Source organism: Trichoderma breve, chromosome 3 (assembly GCF_028502605.1).
Source record: "Trichoderma breve strain T069 chromosome 3, whole genome shotgun sequence".
In the NCBI taxonomy this organism is placed as follows: domain Eukaryota; kingdom Fungi; phylum Ascomycota; class Sordariomycetes; order Hypocreales; family Hypocreaceae; genus Trichoderma; species Trichoderma breve.
The window spans coordinates 1,875,705-1,899,610 of NC_079234.1; the positions used below are offsets into that span (position 1 = coordinate 1,875,705).

A 23,906-nucleotide genomic window follows, 5' to 3' on the forward strand; every position below is an offset into this window, starting at 1 on the left:
GAGCTATAGGTTCATAGTCAGGATCTCTTATACCAACACCATGTAGAAACTGGTCTTCCCTCGTACATGTACCTACCTATAGATGAGAAATAAAGTATAAAAGACACAGGTTGAGCCAGATCAATCTCTAGGTCATGCTCGCACCAACCTCTACAGAGGCCATGGGTGAATTGGATTGGAAAGCCTAGACCATGCCGGATCACGATTATTCCTAAACCGGTATGCACGTCCCTGCCTAATAGTTAGCATCATAGTTCTCCTCATTCCGAAGCTCTGAAGCCATCCTACTTAGCTTCACCACTCTTGTTCCCACGTCTCTTCTTCGTCAAACATCTCCATGTCTTCAGCCGAGAGCTCCCATACTCCGCCTCTCGGCGCTACAATCCATCAGCTTAAGATCAAGACCATATTCGATGCCCTCGACGAGCGAGACAAGTTGTATGCCCACCACCTTGCACGAGCAGCATGGCATGGAAGCAGGATCATCATGCGGCAAGTGTCACCAGAAAGCACTGACATATTCGACTTCATCATGGATCTCTACGAGGCCTGTGGTGGGAAATGGGACACCTTGGTAGCGCAGTGCAACATCGCTCCTGAAGAGCTGACTTCATTTCTCGAGTATGCTGCCATGTTCCTTTGCAACTTGGGCAATTTTTATGTAAGTCAAGAGTTCAATACGCCGTTTTCTGCGTCTTTATGATCTTTCTGGGTCTGCTAGTGCTGACGATGAACGATTAATTAGGGAGAAGGTGACCAGAAGTTCGTCCCTGACCTGTCAGCAGAAGCTCTGGGGAAGCTTGCTGGGATTTCCCTGAAGACGAAAGCTGGGCTGGACAAGATTATCGACCCTTTGTTGGCAGTTCCGCCATTCAGCCTCGGATACCCTAGCAAGAATGCGCAGTCGGGCTACTACCCTACCGAGGAGCCCATTACCAGGGATGACATCGCGAAGGTCTCGGACATCATGAACAAAAGGTCGATCGGCCCAGAGAATACTCGCGTTCGAAAAGTGCTCAAGGATGGCAAGCCTGTGTTGCAGGTGTTGCAAGCTTCTGCAGAAACTCATATACCGAAGGATGGCGACAACGAACTGGCAGATGGCATCTTTCTTGTCCGGGTAGATCACTCGGTCGAACTGGCCAAGATCTGCTCTGACTTAGAAATGGCAAAGCAGTATGCAGGGAATGATAAACAGATCGAGTTCTTGACACAGTACATCGAATGCTTTCGCACCGGCAGCTTAGAAGCCTTCCAGGAGTCGCAGAAGGTTTGGGTGACGGATGTATCAGCCAGAGTCGAGAACATACTTGGCTTCATCGAGCCTTACCGCGACCCGGCTAGGATCCGTTCTGAGTGGGAGGCTATGATAGGCATTGCCGATGCCGATGAAATCAAGACATTGAAAACCTTTGTCAATAGCTCAGCTACATTCATTCGACAGCTGCCATGGGCGGTCGAGGGCGTGAATGATGGCAAAGGACCATTTGAGAAGAGTCTATTTGAGGCTCCAGACTTTACTAGTGTCCATGGTTAGTTACCCGGTGATATAGCTTCTTCTGTTCTACCCACCTGCTCTACCTCCGCCCTCCTCTATGAATGGAAAAGGAGACACTAACTTTCCCAGCGCTGGCTGTGTGTGGCAGCATCGTCTTCGAAGCCTCCAATCTCCCGAATGTGAGTTTGTGTTTTTTTTAGTTCTTGTTAGCCGGTAATAAGCTAATCTTGACAGTACAATTACATCCGAGAGACCCATGGCTTTAAGAATATTGTCCTCGCGAATCACCTCAGCGTCAACAACAACCTTGACCTTCCCTGTTACTGGGTTGACTCATCCGAGCTCAAGTTTTTCAAGGAAACGACGCACATTGTGAGATTTATCGCCACTGCCATTCATGAATTGCTTGGCCACAGTACAGGCAAGCTCCTCAGCGAAACTTCGGCAGGAACCTACAACTTCGACAAGCAGAATCCTCCAATCAGCCCTCTCACCGGAGAAGCCGTAACTTCGCACTATCTACCCGGTCAGACGTGGGGAAGTGTGTTTGGGGAGCTGGCAGAAACAGTTGAAGAATGTCGTGCAATCTTGATGTCGATATATCTCATGGACAATAAGCATCTGTTGAGTATTTTTGGCTACTCTGACAGTAGTAGCATCACAGCTGAAGACCGTACGTTGCAAAAGTCCAAACTGCCTAATGTATATGCATAAGATGACACAAATCCCTATCAAACACAGTTCTCTACGCCACATATCTCAACATTGGCGTCAGTGGTCTGCAAGCTCTCGAGCATTACAACGTCCAAACCCAAGCCTGGGGCCAAGTCCATAACCAGGTATGCATAAAATAACGTCCCTCTCAGACACCTCTATCTAACTAACCCTCACCTAGGCCTACTTCTCCATTCTTAAACACCTCCTACAAGACGGAGACGGAGTCATCTCCATCGCGCATAACCCCACGCAGCAATCTCTCACAGTAAATGTTAACCGGTCCAAATTCCTTTCCCACGGTAAGCAATCTCTGGGCTCGTATCTCTGCAAGCTACACATCTGGCGCTGCACCGCCGATGTATCCGCATGCAGCCAGTTCTATGAGCCCTTGTGCGCAGTTGATGGTGTATATGAAGAATGGCGCAAGATTGTCGCTTCGAAACCAAAGATGAAGTGGAAGTTTGTGCAGCCAAATACCTTTCTCGCGGGTGAAAGTGTCTATGTCAAGGTTTACGACGAGACCAACGAGGGTATTATCCAGTCTTGGGCTGAGAGGGACATCTGAAAGTTGGAAAATCGCTAGACATAGTGTACCAAAGATTCATATTCGTATTTCCATCCTTCCTTGCTTTCTGATGTAGGCTCCCTCATATACCGCTTACCGCCAGAAAATCGGCACCCATTTATCATAGGCATCTTCGTTCCCAAATTGCGTCGCACTTTTATCCCGCCTGAGCAGATATTTTTCCGCCTCGTCTCTCAAATATTCTACTTCCTTCTCGCTGCCATCGTCCTCACCCTCATTTGTAGACGATTTCTGGACTAAAGCCTCGGAGAGTTTGAACAGGCCACGCGCGTGCTCAACAGGCATGGCGTCGCTGTGGAATTTTGTGATCTCGAGCGCGTCGCGGAGATGTTTACTAGGCAGCACATGTTGGTAATTGGTGAATTCAGAGGAACACACAGTATAGGGCTGAAGTACAGGAGATGGATGGATAGATGGATTGGATAATTGAAGGAACAGGGATAGGGAACAGAGAAGGAAGAGGAGTGAAACGTACATAGCAGTCTCCACCTTGCCTTGATCTAGGCAAACCACGCCCATCTTATAAATGCATCCGGCATTGAACGGGTGAAAGCGCGTCTGATCACCTTTGAACCACATATTCTGCGCTTCCATGAAATTTGCCTCAGCAGCTTCTGGTCTGTTTCTGCGTCGTTCAAGGATGCCTTGGACAAAGTATGTGCTACGAAAGACGTTAATCATATTGCATGAAAGAACGAGAGACGGTACTTACAAAGCCAGCATAGCCCAGTTGAGAGGTTTGTCCTGCTTGAACTCTCTGATTGAAACATCGAGTAATGATTGCGCCTCCTCGTACCTCCCTAGATACACAAGACACCTCGCGGTATTCTTCTTTGTGACCGTGGGCCAGTCCGCTTCCCTACCTTCCTTTTCATTCCACGCCGTCCAGGTAACGCGTGATTTTTCAAACCACATGAGCGCTGTTTCATGCTGGTTAGCAGTATTGTAGTTGTATCCGAGGTTCTGCTCGAAGCCACCGATGAAGCCACCCTTGCGAGGTTCTTCTTCTAAGCGCATGTTGTAGCCCTTAGTGTTTAGTTTGATGGCCTCTTCGACCCTGCCGATGCTTTCATACATGCTGGCTTGGTGGGACATTGTCGAAGCCTTGATATCGATGGCCTGTTCCTGATCATCGAGTGTCTCCACGGATAAGAGATTTAATTCGCAGACGTCCTCAAGCTCTTGAAATGCATTGATCTCGTAGAGATACCTGATGTTGAGTCAGTAAATTGTCGCAAAATTGTAGCAGGCGATATCTCACCTTTGGCAATCCTTTAAAAGCTCGCAGAACAACGACGACGCCTTAAATTTCTCCGAGTGTCTACGCTCCTCCTGAAAATTGTCCTTCAAACGAAGAACTTGCTGTAAGCAACGATTGCACTGAGTCCACTGATGATACAATTGATGCTTGTTTGTCGAGTCTGACTGTTTGGGAAAGGCGTTGTATACTAGCACCACTGCATTGTCAAATGCTTGTTGTCGCTCCTCTAGAGATAGGAAAGATCGGAATTGCATCTGCACCATGCGATGGCACAAGAAGATACGAGCGTCTTTGTCCCATTTTATCAAGGCAAGGGCCAAGAGAGGTTCCATCGCTCCAGAGAATCTGTAGTAGAGGTTAGACAAACTTCTTTCAAGGAAGAGATCAGACATACTTTGAATCATCAAGAAAAAACTCAAGATCATCTGGGAGATCGTGGCCTTGCCTGTTCTCAAACAGATCCTGCGCCGTGTTGTCTGGGACCAAGAATGATGCAACTCCCAGGAAAGCTCGGCTATTTCTTTCCAAAGTACCAAATGATACATCCCACACCGCCTGTAACTCGGATTTATGAAGCCTCTTTGGATCTTTCAAATAGATGCGCATGAATTCGGCAATGGTGCAAGACCTACGTTGAATTAGACCAGCCATGTGAGAGATACCCAACGCATGACCACCGAGCTTTTCGGCAAGTTCAACTGCCGAGAGTCTCTCTGATTGTATATCGCGGCCTATGTTGTCCTTCAACAAGAACAAGAGAAACTCAGAACCGGCCTTTGCATCCCATGAAGTTATTTCCAAGCCAGAGGTGGCAAATTTGTGCATCAAGTTATGACTGCGAGTGGTAATGATAGCTGTCCCATGACTACTTTCCGGCCAGTATGGCTCTAAGAGGTTATCATCTTCGACATTGTCGTAAACCACTAACCATTTGCAGTCTGCCATATAGAAAATCAGCCAAGATAAAAACTAATAGGGGCTAATGACGTACCAGTCGTTTGAAACCAGTTCTGAACTAGTTGCAAGTTCTCATTGTGTAGATTGGGCTGTGCTCCAGGCAGCTTGAGCCGCAATGCTACGTCTTTGAAGCTCTGTCGCAACGATGCCGCCGTCTCACCATAGACCCAAAATACGGCGTCATACTTCTTCTCTTCCATATTTCTCTCAATATATTGTGCGGCGATGGAGCTTTTGCCGATAACGCCAAAACCAAACAGCACTATAGATCGGAAAGTTGTTGCTGATCCATCCTGGCCGAGGACTTGGTCGATTTCCTCAAATGTGCTCTCTCTGCCGAAGAAGTTTGAGCACATCTTTATTGGCAGTTGCATAAACGATACTTGCTGTGTGATTGCGGCAATGTCTACGGAGCTGCTTTGCCCCAGCGGAGGTGAATTCATGTCGATTCGATGTGAGGATAGGGAACACCCTGAAATGCCTCAAGATCGTTGGAGATGGCGGAATGGGCACCTTGATGGGCGAGTGTTGGATACAGCAACGTCAATATAGCTCGGTGCCACTTCGGAAGATGTAGATACTGGTGAGAATCTTTTCATGGTGTAACCGTGCGTGAGAGGGGAAGTGGGCGAGAAAGGAACAGACCGGTTGGACGGATGATATAGGAACCAACGAGGGGAGACAGCTCCGGTAACGAACTTCACTCGGAGAGCTGTGGCCGCGGCTGGCGAGGCGGTTCTTTTCGTAGCTCACGGCTGGCTGGAGTCATATCTCATCACTTTAGGGTTGCAGAGTAGCTGATTCAAAGTGCTAGCCTTGATGCCGCTGCTACGATGGAGAGGGATGAGGCGACATCGGGCAAGAAATGGCGTTTGGTGTTAGTCGCGATATATAATGAGTTTATGATCATGTATCTGTTAAATAGAAAGTCATAATTAATATGTACTAGAATCTAGAAGCGTTCTTAGCTAAGTCAGTTGTTAAATATGAGAGTGCCGGGAGAAGTTCCCTGGGTCACTCGCCTACCATACAGTGCTTTCCAGACAACCAGACGTTATATAACCCAAGATAAGCCATTATTAAAATTACCTACTTAAGACAGAAGAGTTTTGACATAATACTCTAGTAGATCAAAAGGATTTAGTACATGGATGTTCACCTTCATGCCTCTGTTGAGTCAATGCATAAAGCGAAATAGGGGGCCCATCGACGGCAGTGAGCCCCACCCGCATGTAGTCTTTCACGTAGGATTGTGACCTCTTCAAATTACTTGATTGAGGCACAGAAAAAGTGATTCATTGACGCGTTTAGATGTTAAAATGAGAAAAAAAAAAAAAAAAAAAAAAACATACAACAGCCGGTGTTCGCTGATGGTCACCCACTCAACTACTAATCTGCCGGTTAGAGGCTTGTCTATGGGGGAGCAGACGGGACCCCGAATTTTCCTCTACCTATGGTCGTATGTGATGTATAGGAGGCTTGTTTAGGTATATAAGTCTAATTTCTTAACATTGTGGTCCTTCCCAACCTTCTCCTGAGTAGCAACTTCGCAGCTAATTATGGTAAATCGCCCGAGAAAATTCAGAGTATATAACACAGGCTATATATAGCATATTTATCACTGATGACAAAAGTGTCATTAAGAAATAGTATTGCATTCTTTTGGCTTCGTATTATTACGACCTGACCCAAAGTAGTTGGTACATACCCGAAGAAAGTATGGGTAAGACAGCCGATGAGCGAACCAAGATCTCCGCGTCTCACACCGATATGTACTCCAAGAACCGCGAAAATACCCATGGCCCCATCTTCACAAGGACCAGTAAACAAGAGCGTATGATAGTTCAGGAACAATAGGATATATAAGTCCGAATCCATACGCTCTTTAAGATTGTGCAGGCAGCTAGTCGTCAAAACATCAAGACTAAATACGAGCCATACCTTCTATTCTACTCTTACGCACTTGTAATCACAGCCGCTCAAATTATCTCCCGTGTTCTGTAACATCATTACCTTATTAATCGAAGCATTTTGGCTTATTACCTCGGGAACTTACCTAAACGTACCTGCATTCAGCATCAGGACGCCACACTCGACTAGATGCGTCTTGATTCAAAGTGTCCCACTTACCTTTAACAGCTATCTAGCCCGTTACAGTAAATTGTGCGATTGATACTTAAGCATGTAAGCCAGACTACATACGGCATGAAATTTATGATAACGTAGGCAATAAGGAGTAAGCAGCCGCTAAATCAGGAGATCTGCAATCAAGCTTTTACCTCAACGCCGGTACTTACAATCAGGGATTTGTGTATGGCCATCGTAAACTCCCGAACTCTAGATTTAGGTAAAATTTCAGTTTACCTTCAGCTTTCTTTTTCTTTATTTTTCTCTTTCTTTTCCCATATGCAGCAGTAAATGTATGGCATACGTAGGGATTAGGGCGGTGTCATATTTCATTTACATACAGCTGATGGATCTCGCAATCAATTCCTCTGTTTTCTTAGTTTGCTTCAAGGTGTGGAGATGAAAATTTGAACGGCAGAACCATGGCTGCTATTCCCTATACCGCAGGTGCATGATAATAAGCTTACCGAGTGTCTCATGATATATGTACGGTCTTCACCGTAGAGTCCCTCGTATAGCCATGCTAGCGCTGCCGAAGTTCATGTATATACGAGAGTCATGTTATACTATAGGTGCAGGGCCATAGGAGTTCATACAATTGACGAAGCTTCAAGAAAGGATGTATACATTTCTTTTGTCAGTTGACGCAGTAAGCACAGGGGTACTATAATTAATGAGCTGCTAGGTATGGAAGGATCTAGAGATTCAGTCTTTTCATCCAGGTATAAATTGGCCATGGACCGCGAGCTCTCTCTATTATTCAAACGGCACATCACTTCAACAATTCAATCATTCAGCACCTATCAGTCAATCAGTGACCATGCATTTCTCTACCACTACACTTCTCGCGGTTCTTACCGCCTCTTTTGCTTCTGCGACACAAATGCAGATCAATTATTATAAAGATGCGTGTCAGAACTACGCCGGTCAAGTCAATGTGAACTGGGCAACCAAACTACGTGGAGGCCCTAATAACTGTTACAACTATCATTTCGCCCAATGGGCAAACGTTGCCAATTGCTTCGAAAACAGTTGCACATGCATCTTTTACAGCCAAAGCAACTGCCAGGGAGGAGCGTTGACACAGTCCAGTAATGGAGGCCAAAACTGTGTTCCGGTGCAAAATGCTCAGTCTTTTGCATGCTATTACGAATAATCATAAGGAAAAGGGTCAGTGTATGGAACAGGTTAGACTAGAAGGAGAATCAACGTCGAGGTTGCAATGCAAAATACCGGACTTTGCATTAAGTGACAGATGGGCCACACAATATTGAAACGTCGACCGTGGACGGACGACTTCAGTTGACCAGGACATATACACTTTGAACATATAATCTTCGCTTCTCGGCACTCTTTAGAACAGTTACAGAGACATTTTGATAATGCAGCAATCAGATTGAATCTATTTGAGGGCCTCTACTTGTTGCGTGATAAAAAAAATCGTAGCTCGGTTATCTGGCCTGACCTGACTTAAACAGCCTCTTGAGCTTCACACGTTGTCCCTTGGGAATACGAACTTTACCAACCATTAGTTGCACGATTCGTCACAGCATAATCTATTTTTGGGCGGTGAGGGCAATTTTTATATGATTAGGGAAATAAACTATATGCGCTCTAGTATCGATTGGATCTATATCCGCATCTCTAGATAATACAGCAAATTTGTAATTCAACCCCCGAAGAGACCGGTAAGCCTTCCCCGCTCTCTCAAAAATGGTTTTAGAAATACTAATTTTTCTTATAGTAAGCCATACACTTTCCCTCACGCGTAGGCTGTGGTAATTAATACAGGTTAATTGATGGTTCCCTCGCTTCTTGTCTTGTTCCTATTTCCCTACTAGTCCTGTTGGTGTTGTACATATGAATCAGTATCGTATCGAAAGTCATAGTGCTATGAGCCCTTCACTTTACAAGCGACTGTCATATGTTTGTCTGGTGTAATCATTAAGCCATAATAGCGTTGTGCGAGATTCAGGTGTCGGATCATCAGCGTTCGCAAACAAGGGTGGCAGCCGCCGAAAATGGTGGCGCTGACAGCTATTTCTGGGGGCGATCGAACTTCAGACAACATCTTTAATAGAACCGCGAATTCTCCACTGCCTATAGTCGTAAATGGTGGTGGTATTACCACTGCAGAGGATTGATACAAGTAGGCGATACTACCTATCGTAAAGCGAAGTAATAGTATAAATCGTATAAAGTAAGGTAGATGAGTGTTTTTGTGCTCTGTGAGTATTTTTTTTTTTTCCTTTTTTTTTCCAATGGTGCCTTTCTTCTCTAGACGGCGCGATAGAGGCTTATCGCATGGAAAGCTAGATGACATTGGCTCTCTCTTAAGGTCTGGGGCAATTCTTTCTTCCCTCAAGACTTGGTACAAATTGCAGAAATTGCACAAACAGTCAGTGACGGATAAAATAAGCAGGACTACTAATTGCCGAGATACAAGGCAATACTCTGAACTGGCACAGACTACGCAGTACATGAAGAAAGAATTAACGTAATGGTAAATTTGTGTTATATGGTCTATTATATACGCATGTACGTTTGGATACATTTATGCTTGCTAATACTATCATCTATTATAGCCAGTCGTATTCTAATTTCCGCGAATCTTTCTTCATTCTCACTAATTTTATCAACCACTTTGCCTTTAGGGTAATCTCAACGAATTTGATGGTGGGGCTGTGATAGAGCCTGATGGGTTGTCAACAAGAGTATTGGGTACCTATCTATTCTAAAATGCTGGATCATGTCAGAGAATGTGTGAGAAGCATAGTTTCAGAAGAATTAAAGTAACATATATTGTCTAATCAACACACACTTCATATATGCAGGTTATGCCGATGCGATATATAGAAGTGACTGCACAGGTTATTGGAAATATCATGACGAGTAGGATACATGTAGTCGCTACTATGGCTATCTAACTAAATGTTCAGAATTATTGAACAATCAAGATTGACCCCTCTTGTATGCCGATGACCTTGCTTCATGCATGCAGTTGGGCATCAATACGTTGCGACTATTGAATGCACTGGAGAAGGGATTGAAGAAAACAGGAATAGCGACAAGGAGTGGGGGGATGGGGGGATACGAGGTAGAATGGGGGAAAGATGCTTGGTACAGGCAAAAGCTTTACCTCGAAGGTGCTATTTCAATATTTCGCCCTATGGTTAAAGTAACTAACAATTAGGTAGCTTGACGAAGACGAGAACTATTTATAAACAATACATGATAGTAAATCATTATAATCTTCGTTATTTCAGCTCCATCGACGTTTTCAAGACACGCTGCATGTCGCTGGACACTTTGTTTCCCTTCCTTTGGAAAATCTCTCCGTCCCCAGACAGTTGGAATTCATGTTTCCAAGTTAGACAGCCCATCCTAACATTGGCGCCGAAACTCCACTTTGTAGGCGTAGATGGGCAGCCAAAGCTCAAGATGAAGTATTCCTTGGGAAATCCTGATAGCCTTGCCCGCTTTACAGTCTCATCGTAGTCAATCCACCAGAAAAAACTGTCAGTCTGATAGGGTTCCAAGTCAAACGTATCGCGATCTGATCCCATGTATGCTACTTGAAGCTTGCCATCTACCTCGTTGATATCGATGAAAAAATTCTCAATGGCATTGTAGTATCGGCCTGTATATGCTGAAGTGCTTCGACTGGGTGAATCACGCGTCTTTCCATCGAGTAGATCCTGGTACACATAATTGGGCAACATGACATTGTTTGTGGAAGCCGTCTTGGCCGCTTCAATGTATGTCGGTGCATCGACCTCGTTGCCCAGCACAGTTTCTACAATGATCTGACCCAGCAGCTTCATCGCGTCAGTAAGGCCGGCAGAATTGCCCAGCAAAACCACAGCGGTTGTAGTTTCGGGGAATAGCGCTACAAAGCCGGCGTTACCGGGGATGTAGCCTTGATGATAAATCATAAGGCGCGATTCTGAGCCGTTATTTAGAATGGGAGGCTCGTAATCAGCAAATAAATCGAGAATTGCCGGGAGCTCTGCTCGAATCCATCCTGACGCATAGCTGTACTCCCGCAAAGATTGGTTAGGGACGCCAATTTTACCCTGTAAAAGCATCGGCATTTGTTTGAAAGGATTCTCAGAACCTGGTGTCGATGTCTGGGCCACTTGTGAGTTGGCTGCCTCAATCAATGCCCTGTATAGCACCAAGAGATCGCTAACGGAACTGCGAATTGCGCCAGCCGCACCAATAAGCAAGTCCTTGCCATGGCCCCAAGGCGGAATGCCACAAAATGAGCCATCCCCTAGAGCTGCGTAGGATTTGGCTGTGTTATTATCGAATGGCTCTTGGGCGAAAAAAGTTCTATTCAAGTGTAGTGGTTCGATGATGCGCTCGTGAAGTAGCTCCAGGTAGGATAAACCGGTCAACTTCTCGAGGACTTGGCCAAGAACCTCGTAGCCGATATTATCGTATACAAACCGTGTACGCAGTGGACTTGCAGATGGGACATAACTCAAGGTTGGGATAGCATCGGAACGGTTCAAAAAGATCCGGTTATCCGAGCCAAGCCAAAGGCTATCATAAGGCGCGAGCCCCGTCCTATGACTGAGAAGATCTTCGATCGTTATGTTGGCCTGGGCGTCATCCCGTTGGTACTCCGGAAAGATTTGTCTCAGTTGAGTTGTAAAATCCAGCTTGCCCTCTTCAACCATCATGCCGATCATGGAAGCCGTAATGGCTTTTGTGATGGAGCAGAGGAGGAAACTTGTGTCAGCATTGGGCGCAACGCGGTTCTCAACATCCTGAAGTCCGTAACTGGCCGTATGAAGGATTTCGCCATGGTGTAGAACGCCAAGTGAGATTCCGGGGGTGCCAGTGATGTTAGAAATCTGCGTCAGGAGCGGGCCTAACGCCTCGAGGGCAGATTTGAGGAGCCTATCCATGGTAAGAATGAAGGCGTCTTGGAAATTGAGAAGTTTCCCATTGGAGGGAGCTCTGAGACGTACATTGTGGCGCGACTTGCCGGCTTCAAGCTGATTTCACTTCACTTGCTGCGCATGCTTGTTTGGTCCAAAGTTTGAGCAAAAGGGCGATGGAGGGGACACAGACATTGGACGCATCAAGTAGAGGTGGCTGGGCCGATAGTAAGCCTAGTAATATCAGCGAGGGATGAGAATTCCTTCAAGGTTGTGTACCGATAATAAGGGATAAATAGCCCAGGATGTGCAGCCGTAGCAAGCAAGGATGCATGCCGACCGCCTGTTCGCAACAGCTCTCACAAGATATGGCATCAATTCGCGTTGAGTTTTACGTGCCGATAGGAACACGACCATGACGTATATAATCAGCAATGTTATCATAAGATGAGAAAAGAAGATGATGTATCAGAGTGGAGTTCAAGTTTTGGAAATAAGATTTGTCTCAGGTTGTACAAGTGATGTTGATTTATGTGATACAGAGCACCTTTTTACCTATCGGGAACATGAATGCACACCAATACACCCCCACACTAAGCTATCGACTAGCGCAATGGATCAATTCATTCTTGTCGGGTCTCATTCCGTCGCCTGTGAAATCGAGGTCTCTTGTCTACTAGCAGAAATTGCATAACGACTATAGGAATAGAGATAGACTATTACAAGATACACGATGGGGCGTCTACTAGACTAATTGTTCGTTTCATCCGTAATAGACACCGACAAAAATATCCTGAAAGAATTTAAGGTTAGGCTGTTGTTTAACTGATAATTGTCAGCCATGCTAGCGCAACACCAAAATATCGTCGTACTACCCACTTGGGCAAATGTAGATCAGAAGTTCAAATGCTCCCAAAGACTAGGCCAATGCGGGACAGCTGAAGTCATTTCGACGACTTCCTATTGTAGAGCTGCATGTATATACATACCTGTGCTTGTGCTCCGTAATATGTGCTCCTCATCTCTTCGGCCTGTCCAGCTCGAAAGACGTGCTTCGTGGCTGCTTCAACACCAATCAATCATTGCAGGCTCCACGTCGCGATGCAGGCCGTCTTTGGCCTTCGTGCAGCCTGATTAATGTAGGAGGCAATATAAACGCAGCCGACGCGGTGTCCGTCCACCCAACACTCGATATGATTGAACATGTTTCAGTTTCACTCAGCTGTCTCCCTTCAGTGGCACCACACTCGGCTTCCATCGCCAATCTTCAGCAGCAATGAGCACCGCACTTGAGCAGCATTGGGAAACTGAACTGCAGTCCCAGAGGAGGCGGCTTCTGGGGCGCAGGTATCAGCTCGCCGTTGAAGAATTGGGCTACTCGTCGCTTCAGGACTGGCTTAAGTCGGAGAATGGACGTTACAGGGACCAGGCGCTGACTCGATATCTTACAAAACTCGGGCCAATACTTGAAGAGTTTGAGGTTTTCGTCCGGTCGATAACAACAATGGTGCAAGGAGGCGGGCAAATCGCAGGGCTTGTTTGGGGATCCATTCAGGCTGTCCTCGATGTCAGTGCCAATACGACGTGCCGCTGGTGCCACACACACTCCCTCGTGATTCGATCTGACTAATGCGGATAAGCAGGCTGCGAGCAAGTATGCAAAGCTGCTGGAGAGTGTGACGAACATGATTGAGGAAATATCGCTGTTGATGCCTCAGCTTGCCACTTACAGCACCCTATTCCCAGGAAAGAAGGCGCTCGATAATTGCCTCCGGATTCTGATATCGGATTTTGTCGGCTTCTGCATAGAGGCTGTCATTTTCTTCAAGAGATGGCCTATATGTAAGCTCCCGAAGGTCTTGTCACGCATTCCAATTGTTTTATATGACTAACTGGATGGGCAAGATTCTTTGCTCAGAATATTCTGGTTCTCACTTGAACGTAACTTCCAGGCCTATAAGTCGAACATACTTCGGCACCAGGGTCAATTTGACAGGGAAAGGCAAGTCCTTGTTGACACTGAGCTGATATATGGAGGTAGAATTCGGACCGTGGAAGCAATGATCCCCATTACGAGTAGCGCTACCAGGGAGCCCGAGAGGTTGTACATTGTGCCATTCCAACGAAATCCGCGCTTTCAAGCTCGGGGAAACACATTGTCGTTACTTCATCAGAACCTCTGTGAAGTGACAGATGATGAGACTATCCGTCAAAAATCGTGTGTCGTCCATGGTGGTGGTGGCATGGGGAAAACTCAGCTTGCCATCGAATACACCCACCGGTACCGAAGGCACTTTGACTACATAGTATGGATTTGTGCCGAATCCAAGACTGAGCTCACCAACGGAATGGCCGAACTTGCGAAGCGCCTGAAAATATCTGATGCCCAGGGTGCGACGAGCCGAGCGTCAATCGAGGCTGCGAGGACCTGGCTGGAGACTACAGGTTAGAACAGGGAAAAGAAATATGGCCATTTAATCGTTTGCGTATGCCAACAGTTTTCACAGATAAGCGATGGCTTCTTGTCTTCGATAACGCCAATCGATGGGAGGATTTGCAAGGTTATTGGCCCTTTTGTGCCAGTGGCTCGGTATTGGTAACCTCTCAGCTCGCCAGGCTACGCACCATGGTCAGCTCAGAAATCCGTCTATCTACTTTGGAGCCTTCCGAAGGCGCCAGGTTCCTCCTCGACGAGATTGCGGGCGACAATGACCCTCAAACGGACATGGACAATGCGCGCCTAATCTCAGAAGCTCTTGGTGGCCATCCGCTGTCGATTGTGCATGTGGCCGGATATATTGCACAGTCGCATATCAGTCTCGAGGCCTTTTTGCACCTCTTTGAGAATCGACAAAGAATTGCACGCATCTTGAGTCAGGAGATTACCCCGCTCCAATATGAAAGAAATATGGAAGTCGTTCACGATATCGCTCTACAAGAGCTTGATGCTCCTGCTCTGATGCTGGCTCAAATTCTGTCTATGCTAAGTTCTGAGGGTGTCCCCAGAGAAATGTTACTGGTAGATGCAGATCACGGTGACCGTTTATTAGGGTTCCTAGAGTTTGATGACGAGGCGAGGTAAGATTGGATCATATCCGCCCTCCATTTTACCAATGTGTGGAGTAAATCGCTTAGACTTTTGCAGCTTTCATGAAATGATACGACAATTAAGGGCTAGACATTTAATTGACTGCCAAGGTCTCGACCGAGATCAGCTGTATCTCATGCATAGATCACTGCAGCTGAGCCTCCTACGAAAAATGGATGAAGAGGAGGGGAAGATTGCATCAATATTCAATATGGCCGTGAGCCTTACACGCCGAATGTTTCCTCGTCAGTCTCCCGTTCAGTTTCCCCAAAATGACATTTGGGAAATGTGCGAAAAATACTCCCCGCATGTCATGAGCATCATGAGTGCGCATGCAGCCTCGCCAGCGCCGCCGGAATGCTCAATCGATTACGCCTTGCTTTTGTCGGATGTCTCCAACTATTTCTATGAGCGCAATATTTTTGGCGACGCACTGGACACCTCTAACGCGAGTGTCAAAGTCTGTGAGCGCTTTGTTGGCCGTCACGAGGCTGTGAGAGCCGATATACATACAATCGCCGCGGCCGTAAGAGATACGTGCGGAATCTCCGAGAGACTCAGGACTCTACACCATTACGTGATGACTGTTGCTCTACGTCAAGAGCACCTGAATAAATCCAACCCTATTGATGTAAGCTCAAACGACCTCTGGAACTACGCCAATGCCTGGGGCAATATGACGCCCATACTACTCGATTATGAGTGCTACGAAGACGTCATCATATATTCCGATCTTGCCATTACCATCAAGAAAAAACTACTTGGATCAGGTCCAGATTCCGCAATTGCATGCTACGAACCGTATCGCAATAAACATATTGCACTTGCGGCTCTAGGGCGTCTTGACGAAGCTCAAAGATGGGAGCCGGATCCTGACAATTTCATGGCGGATCCCACTTATAAGGTTATTATGATTAGATATTATTTTTTCTATGCGAACATTGCCATACTTTGCGGGAATCTCGATTCAGCCTATGCCACCTTGCAAATGGTGCTCAGCATGCGAACCGACATTTTTGGTCCTACTGGACGGAGCACCCTCGATACCTATTACTTGCTGGCAATGCTTGAGTCAAAGAGGCACAACAATGAGGCTGCTGAGTATGATACTTCCTACGCATGAATGAGGAGACATAGCACGTTTACTAATTGATGCAGAGCGTACCTGAGAAAAGCCTTGGAGAGACCCGATCAGTGGACGGACGAGGCTTGTGCACGAGCCAAGTATCAGCTTGCCAGACTACTATTGCGTAAAAAGAAGGACGACAAGAAAGATGAAGAAGCACGAAGTCTTCTGAAAGAGGCTACTCAAGTACGGGTTGCACGCTGGGAGAAGTATGCAGGATACTGGCCGTTTGACGTCCCCTTGCCAGATGAGGACGCGATATACGATCATATTGTCCCCGCCGAAGCTGGCCGTCTTGTCATGACAAAGTCGCTACCAGCAAACACGCTGACCAGGCAACTCAATGACGTGTGTCGCCATCTTCAGTCTCGTCTTGGGTCCAAGGATGATCTTTTGCCTCCGAAAGATCTAGCTGAGCTTTTGAAGACTTCCGGTTCATTGTTCCACCTTGTCCCTCATATCCAAGCCTACGCTGTATGAAGGCCTACGCATTACAATCATCATGCTCTTGTTTCGTTCACTTCAGTTAATTTAAGTTTTAGGCTGGGCCGCAAACGATTGATTCGTGCGCTTATACTGAATAGAGCATTTAATATTAGATACCCAGTGCAATATTCCAGAATGATAGCCTTCATGATGCCTCATGTGCTCTGCTATACGTCAAGTTATACAGACAGCCTAATTAAGTAGTAGGTATGGGTGGATTTGCTCGACGAGGAGGGGTAGGATCGGAAGAACTATATCGAATAGAGGCAGATCGGACAGCGGTGGATTGAACACCGGTAGATTCGGACTGGGAGGCCAGAATAACTTCATCCACTGTAAGGTATCTCCTAGGGCGGGCATTATGTTCCACATCCTCTCTCCATGGCTGCTCTCTTCTGTCCGACTGTCGTGACTCTTCGACAGCTCCGACCCAAGAACTTCTATCATTTGTCTTCTCTGTGTTGGTGTCCTTCTCTGTGTTGGTGTCCATTTTGCTACTTGTCTTTGGCGCTTTGTACTAAGCGCTCCTGTTGACATATTAGCATTGTCTAAAACCGGTAGTAATCTAGAATACTTTACAAGCACTCCGCAGTCTTGATGGATTTTCCTAACAGAAGGGGAGGGGGGACAAAGGGGAATAGGAAAGAAGATGATAATGCATTTTTTTGCCAACAATGCTTGGAATTACCCCACGTAACTCAGGCGTGAGAAGCAGAGCGGGAATAACCCCTCAAATGTGATTTCTCAGCTCTGCAGGCTGCGGTTCCCATGGTCTCTCCCACCTTTCGAAATTTGGGCATTCAGGCATCAATGGTGCCTGCTATGACGGTCAATTGGTTCAATTGATATCCATTGTTGCCCAACATCATAGGGCTTGCATGTCTCGGTTAATGGTCAAAGCAAAAACAGCAGCCTCAAGGTGCGCAAAGGACCTCTTATCATGTCGCCTAATGCACGTTGACTAGCTGTCGACACGGCTTTCGGTGATGCCTAAATCAAGCAGCGGGGTAAATTCCATTTTCATTTGATGTGATTCTTCATCGTACGTTCGTTTCGACTCAGGACAGTCAAGTTGTGCATATTCTCTGAGGGGTTGAACCGGGTGTGGTAGGCTAGCCTTGCCAAGGACCTTTCTGTGACTTGGTCGGGCAGGATAGGCTGCAGCAAATCCATTTACAAAAGACACCGGATGGTTAAGAGTGCGAAAATGGATTCCATCAAGGTTTAGTCAAGCAAATTCACAAGTAAGATCTCTTCGTCAGCAATGGATCAACTGGTGAAACTAAACTATTTCCATGATTCTCAGTGGACCAAGACGCAGAGGCCCTACATCGCACTCCCAGGACTTCTAAAGACGATCCATTATGCCAATTTTGACTATGTTACGGGACCTGAGCAGCTGATCAAAGACGTGCGTGGATGTACAGAGACATTCATGTTGCATGAGCAAGGCTTCACCTTCTTGCCTTGGTCTCCCTCCGACATTGATTGGACTGATGAAGCGGATATTGAGAATCGCTATCTTCCTCAAGTCAAGGACCTGCTCCAGAAGGAGCTTGATATCGGCGAATCTCTCAAGAGATGTGAGATATTTGATTGGAGGGTAGGTTGGAAACATCAAGAACAAGTATTTTTCAGTGTTTGATGAATGTAATAGCTTCGAAAGGCAGACTCTCAAGAGGTGATGCGTCAGGTATGCGACGGTAGAATGATCAAAATAAAGCCAGCCGACATCGTGCATATAGGTACCTTTTTGAGCCTCATCTTCTACAGCGGAAAAGTCCTGTTAAGCTGATTCGCAATAAGATCAAAGCCCCGCTGGGGCCCTGGACCGACTGCGTCTGCATCTGCCCCAGCAAGAAGTGGACGAGCTCCTAAAAAGATACAGAGTCCGGATTTTCAAGTACGAGCGGTTTATATGGCAAAAGATTTAAGCTGCCATGCTAACAAATTCGCTGTAGCGTCTGGAGGCCCTTAAACGACGTCGTTGAGGACTGGCCGCTTGCAATATGCGACGCCCGCACCGTAACTACAGGCGATCTCGTCGAGCTCGAGTTTGTCACCGATGAACTCGTGAAGCTAAGTTACTTGGCGCGATGGAATGAAAAGTACCGCTTCTACTATCTCAGCGAGATGACGAATCAAGATGCTTGCATCTTCAAGATATTTGACTCCGCCTCGTTTGAGAATCAAATGGATGCAAGCGCAACGCGTACGTGCCATCTCTTTAGCCCATTAAGAACGCCCTCAGAAGTAAAATTAAATAAACTTAGAAAAAAAGCTGACATTGCAGGCAGTGGGCTGCCCGCATACGGCATTCCGGCTTCCAGCTACTTCAGAGACAGGTAAACGACCTCGAGAGAGTGTCGAAGTGAGGCTCTTTGTATTTTCCACGGATTAAACGGCGCATATGCAAAGTAGCGGGTCACTGTGGAAGAGCTAGTTATGAGGAACAAGGGACAAAATGAGATCAATAATCATGCTGTTAGGTGTAGTACACATCCCAAGTGCTTCGTGTCTTCGCTCTGTTACATCAGTATCAATACATCCCGGACATATGCACATATACCCAACTTTCTATGAATCAAAAGAGTATCTATCATTTCCCCCGCCATTTAGTAGTCTGCAGCATAAAAGACGAAACTAGCATCAGGTGCCATTCTGAGGCAAGGCTTAGTGATTTGGGCTAAGGCGTACAACGGCATCAGATGCATTAATGCCTTGGGCACGAGTGACTTCATAATATATTTCGCTTTATTAGTAGTCCGCTACCGCCCAGAGGAGCTTCTATAGAGAAGTTCTTTTTATAATTACTCTCCAACATCTTATCTTTCCCTTTCGTTTCATTTTTTGCCTTTGCGAAAATGCCCAAGAGAACTTTCGCGGATTTAGCCAAGGAGATATCCGACCTTTGTGACACTCTTGATACATTTGTCGAGAATCACGAGGAGTTAGGAGCATTTGAACCATCGTTTTCAGACTATAATTCTTGGCGAGATTTCATAAATTGCCTAAATATTAATGGGTCGCATGATGAAAAAGATGCCCGGACAAAGCTGCTTGACAAAACGGCAGACCTCCGTGACATTGTTCTGGGACCGGCGGGTATGGTAGTCTGGCCAGCTCTCACTGTCAGTCTACAGCTTTATTTTTCCTAAAACTGAAACGAGACAAATAATGAGGGAAAGAAAAGGGATGGATGAAGAAGAAAGCCGGATAGCGCTAACCAATGGCTTAGTATCCCTATCAACTTTCAACGTTGAAAATACTTAATGACTTCTCAATACCACAAATCATCCCTCTCGACAAACCTATAACATTCTCCGAAATCACCAAAGTACTCACTGATAGGATCAGTGAGGACCTCGATAGAAGATTCACCATGTCTGAAGATTTTGTTACAAGGGTAATCCGACATGCGTCTACGTTTCACATACTCGCCGTCGATGAAGATACAAAAACCGTCTCACATACTGCACCTTCACAAGCTTTTCTAGACAATCCAATCCCGCCATTCGCTCCACTAAAGGTTCCTTCATATAGTGTGAAGAGTACTCTAACGATTTGTTTGGATCCGAGATTCCTCAGCACAGCCTTCCGAATTGGCGATGCATTGCTTCGATATGGAGATATTGTTGAGCCTTACGAGACGGCCTTCAACCTTGCCTTTGACACACCGTATGACTACTTAAGATACATGGCAGACGATGCGAATCTTGAACTTTGTGAGACTATGCTAGACCACCTGACGTTTGTCATGTCGAGTCACAATATGGCTACAAGAGATCACGACCAAGATACACTAGCCAATAATATAATCAACAGGATAATTGCCAGTCAGAAGAAGCCTCCGAAGATCTCCAAAATTGTTGACGTAAGCTGAATCCATCCCCGATCGATAATACTTGCCTCATACAAATATCACGGGGGGTCGGATCTAGTCGTTTGCCCTCTTCACGTCTCTTATGGAATTCCTGCTGACAACATTGTTTCTTTCATGATTTAGATGGGAGGCGGCTGGGGCGATGTATGTATCAGCATTGCCGACGCCCTCTTCCACACAGACCAACTACCAGATTCATTTCCAAAATTCGTAGTGAAAGACCTTGATAGAATGATCATCAATGGACCAGACCATGTTGAAACATCGAATCTTGACGGAAGCATAAAGAAAAATATCACCTTTGAAAAGTATAATTTTATCGACGACGGGGAGAATGAGAAAGACGAAGCTGACATATACATGTTTCGCTTTGTTATGCACGATTGGTCGGACAGCCGCGTGATTACAATTCTAAAAAACATTGTGCCCAACATGAAGAAAGATGCGCTCATCCTCATTATGGACTACATCATTCCTAAATCAAATGTGTTCCCACTGGTGGTTGAGAGGCTAAAAAGGTTCGTCAATGCTCACATTTAGCAATGATGATTAGTGCGTTAACAGTTGCCACTAGGACAATGGACATGGCCGCTATGTCTATCTTGGCAGGCAAAGAGAGAACGGAGGATGACTGGCGCCAGCTAATTACGAGGTTTAATAATGAGAATCCTGATAATGAGCTGGAATTTACGCTTTGTCCAGGAAATGAATCTTGTACAGATAATACGCCCTGTACACACAATGAGCTTTGTAACAGGAAGCATGCGTTCGGGGTTGTCGAGTTGAAGTTTGCGTCTTCGTCCAAGAGCGTATGTAAATAGCTTCCGTGGGATGGGATGTCAGGGAATATTTGAATACGAGAAGTTGAGCCAGAGTAGGCATGACCCAAAATGAATTAGAAGACTAATATATGTGACTTTTAAGTTTGTAGTACTAGAGATCTATGTTAGACAGCCAAATGAGGCATTCTGAGTTGGATACAGACTCAGATATTGCAGAAACGAACCAAAATAGGCGATCCCAAGGCTTTTCACAACCTACTGAAGTCATCAACAACCTAGTTCAGTACAAGCTATTAAAATGTTATAAAGAACTTAGTGGAAACTCGAATTCTATGGTCGTAATTGCTGGATCGAGGAGATGAAACATTCTGAAGGAGATTCTCGTGAAGTAACCAACCTGCCGACAAGGGTGGTCCTTGCACATGTATCTAGAGCTCCAATTCGAAGTTGAATGCTAGTATTAAACGCTAGTATTGTACCTTAATTTGCATTATCTAAATTCTATATCACATTATGAGCATGAGCTGTTACTGCAGCTACTATATTGCGTGCATATTCAATCACAAAGTATTCAGTAGAAAAAGAGCCCTATTCGCTGGAAACAACCATATGGTATGCCATTCAAGATGTCTCCAAATAAACGGTTAAGGGGAAGGCGTTGGTGTAGACATTCCGAAAAGACCAAAGGTAACAGTGGAACATGGGGAGTTCCATTCCGAGGGGGGCACGAATTGGGCTGAAGGGATATTATCTTTGCCAAGCAAGATGTACGAATTCTCATTCTGATCAAACTGTGGCGATCCCAGTTCGGCAAGGCCGTTGACAGGATCGTTAGCAAAGGAGGCCCAGGCTTTTTGCATAATCTTTGTCAAGTTTCTTTGGTCCGCTGTCGTTGGAAGTCCGGTAACATCTTCCGAAGCCCCAAAAACCATGTGTAAATCGACCATGTGGTAAGCTCCACTCGTGCTGTCGTTCGTGCTGTATAGGCGAGTATTATCCCAATCAGCCATATATCGAAAGGTCCATGCTGGAACCCCATGGCTGCGACGAAGCCGCAGCTTGAAAGGTTACTGGGCACGTGAAAGATTTGAGAAGAAACTGGGTAACATCTTGAGAGGTCGGTAGAAGACCTGTTTGGGCAAATGGAACGAGACGATAGAAGCCGTCCTCGTTGTTCGTATTTCCAAGCATGATAGGTACCTTGGCGAAATGACCTGCAGTGGTTCCGTTGATGTAGTCAGAGAAGACAACCTCATCATCGGGGAAGGGAGCAAAAATGGGAGATGGATCTCAAGAAGTTGTCGCTTGGAAGAGGTCTGATTGTTTCCGAAATCGCCAAGATGTTTTGCCAGCCGACTTGTCGGACGCAAGCCAATTGATCTTCTTCACTCGTACAGTTCACTCCTGCGACAATGGTATTCCAATTATTCTCAACGGTAGTGGCAGTGTTAAAAGGGAAACTGAAAGCGTTGCCAGAGTGGGCTATGATGCCGCTGACAATAGGATCTTGCTCATAAGCATAGGCCCAAAAGTCAACTGCTTCGCCCCCAACAGACTGTCCAAAGATAGTAATCTTCTCAGGATTACCTCCAAATGCGGCAATATTATCGCGAACCCATTCAACACCAACGCGCTGATCACGGAGACCAAGGTTGGCAGGCTGGCCTGGGGCTCCAGGGAAGCCGAAGACGTCAATTCGGTAGTTAACCGTAACAATGACTACATCCTGCGCGCCCGCAAAGTATTTGCCGTTGTAGAACGCAGTGTCAGTGCCTCCAAGGTTGAATCCTACCTTCAGTTAGCACTACATTTCTCACACCCCTTATGGATCGTCAACGAATAGATACTGACCTCCTCCAAAGAAGAAGACCAAGACGGGCTTGGAAGCATCTGCGACATTAGTTGCTTTGGTCCAAACGTTTAAATATAGGCAATCCTCGCTCTGAGGAGTGGCACCATCAACCAAAAAATCTGCAACACACTTTGCACCCTGTGGAGTGAAACCAGGGTAGCCAGAAAGGTTTGTATTTCTTGGATGAGGACAGGCTGCCGCATACTTTGAAGTTATGTAAGGCTTTGAACTGGCGTTGAGCTTGACAGGAGCTTCGAATCGCAACTGGCCGACTGGTGGTTGTGCATAAGGGATGCCCAAGAATTCGACAACACAGTCTGAATTCCATGGAACATGTCCGGTAATAAGGCCACTAGTTGTAAGCACGTTGCTAGATTGGCTGATGCTGCACCCAACGTTTGGCTCCACGGGGATGGATGTTACAAGCGTCCCAAAGACAAGAGCTGTAACCTGAGACTGAAAACGCATGATGCAGTCACTTGTGGTAAATGTCTTATATCTAATTATTCATGCTGGTGGAATATTGAAATCTAGAACTCAGAGAAGCCTGCGTATATATATACTTAGAATCTCAATGTTGATCATGAGGACACTGACCACTATGTAGAACTACGGTTGCAGCAGACGATGCCTGCAAGCAGGGGTTTTGGTAGT

General features: G+C 46.0%; 7 protein-coding genes across 7 annotated transcripts; 4 read left to right on the forward strand and 3 right to left on the reverse strand.

Annotated features, from left to right (window-relative positions):
* Positions 1 to 337: 337 nt before the first annotated feature.
* On the forward strand, positions 338 to 2,780 carry T069G_05006 (peptidase family m49 domain-containing protein; the record flags this gene model as incomplete). Its single annotated transcript, XM_056172216.1, has 6 exons — positions 338 to 661; positions 746 to 1,532; positions 1,628 to 1,677; positions 1,733 to 2,171; positions 2,240 to 2,337; positions 2,394 to 2,780. 6 exons carry the CDS (start codon positions 338 to 340, stop codon positions 2,778 to 2,780), a joined length of 2,085 nt encoding a protein of 694 aa, XP_056029074.1.
* A 93-nt stretch (positions 2,781 to 2,873) lies between these two features.
* T069G_05007 (uncharacterized protein) lies at positions 2,874 to 5,375 on the reverse strand (the record flags this gene model as incomplete). The annotated part of the gene is made up of 6 exons (XM_056172217.1): positions 2,874 to 3,135; positions 3,277 to 3,462; positions 3,514 to 4,011; positions 4,063 to 4,407; positions 4,457 to 5,000; positions 5,054 to 5,375. 6 exons carry the CDS (start codon positions 5,373 to 5,375, stop codon positions 2,874 to 2,876), a joined length of 2,157 nt encoding a protein of 718 aa, XP_056029075.1.
* Positions 5,376 to 10,403: 5,028 nt separating this feature from the next.
* T069G_05008 (beta-lactamase domain-containing protein) lies at positions 10,404 to 12,062 on the reverse strand (the record flags this gene model as incomplete). Its single annotated transcript, XM_056172218.1, has 1 exon — positions 10,404 to 12,062. The coding sequence occupies one exon, from the start codon at positions 12,060 to 12,062 to the stop codon at positions 10,404 to 10,406; it is 1,659 nt and encodes a 552-aa protein (XP_056029076.1).
* A 1,249-nt stretch (positions 12,063 to 13,311) lies between these two features.
* On the forward strand, positions 13,312 to 16,729 carry T069G_05009 (NB-ARC domain-containing protein; the record flags this gene model as incomplete). Its single annotated transcript, XM_056172219.1, has 7 exons — positions 13,312 to 13,602; positions 13,679 to 13,877; positions 13,941 to 14,480; positions 14,543 to 15,113; positions 15,181 to 15,340; positions 15,386 to 16,224; positions 16,282 to 16,729. The coding sequence occupies 7 exons, from the start codon at positions 13,312 to 13,314 to the stop codon at positions 16,727 to 16,729; spliced, it is 3,048 nt and encodes a 1,015-aa protein (XP_056029077.1).
* Positions 16,730 to 17,999: 1,270 nt separating this feature from the next.
* T069G_05010 (uncharacterized protein) lies at positions 18,000 to 19,136 on the forward strand (the record flags this gene model as incomplete). Its single annotated transcript, XM_056172220.1, has 5 exons — positions 18,000 to 18,338; positions 18,393 to 18,480; positions 18,542 to 18,638; positions 18,697 to 18,947; positions 19,033 to 19,136. The coding sequence occupies 5 exons, from the start codon at positions 18,000 to 18,002 to the stop codon at positions 19,134 to 19,136; spliced, it is 879 nt and encodes a 292-aa protein (XP_056029078.1).
* Positions 19,137 to 20,117: 981 nt separating this feature from the next.
* Positions 20,118 to 21,439, forward strand: T069G_05011 (o-methyltransferase domain-containing protein; the record flags this gene model as incomplete). Its single annotated transcript, XM_056172221.1, has 3 exons — positions 20,118 to 20,609; positions 20,742 to 21,136; positions 21,193 to 21,439. 3 exons carry the CDS (start codon positions 20,118 to 20,120, stop codon positions 21,437 to 21,439), a joined length of 1,134 nt encoding a protein of 377 aa, XP_056029079.1.
* Positions 21,440 to 22,402: 963 nt separating this feature from the next.
* T069G_05012 (carboxylesterase family domain-containing protein) lies at positions 22,403 to 23,720 on the reverse strand (the record flags this gene model as incomplete). The annotated part of the gene is made up of 5 exons (XM_056172222.1): positions 22,403 to 22,689; positions 22,754 to 22,804; positions 22,874 to 23,188; positions 23,252 to 23,390; positions 23,451 to 23,720. The coding sequence occupies 5 exons, from the start codon at positions 23,718 to 23,720 to the stop codon at positions 22,403 to 22,405; spliced, it is 1,062 nt and encodes a 353-aa protein (XP_056029080.1).
* Between the last annotated feature and the right edge of the window lie 186 nt (positions 23,721 to 23,906).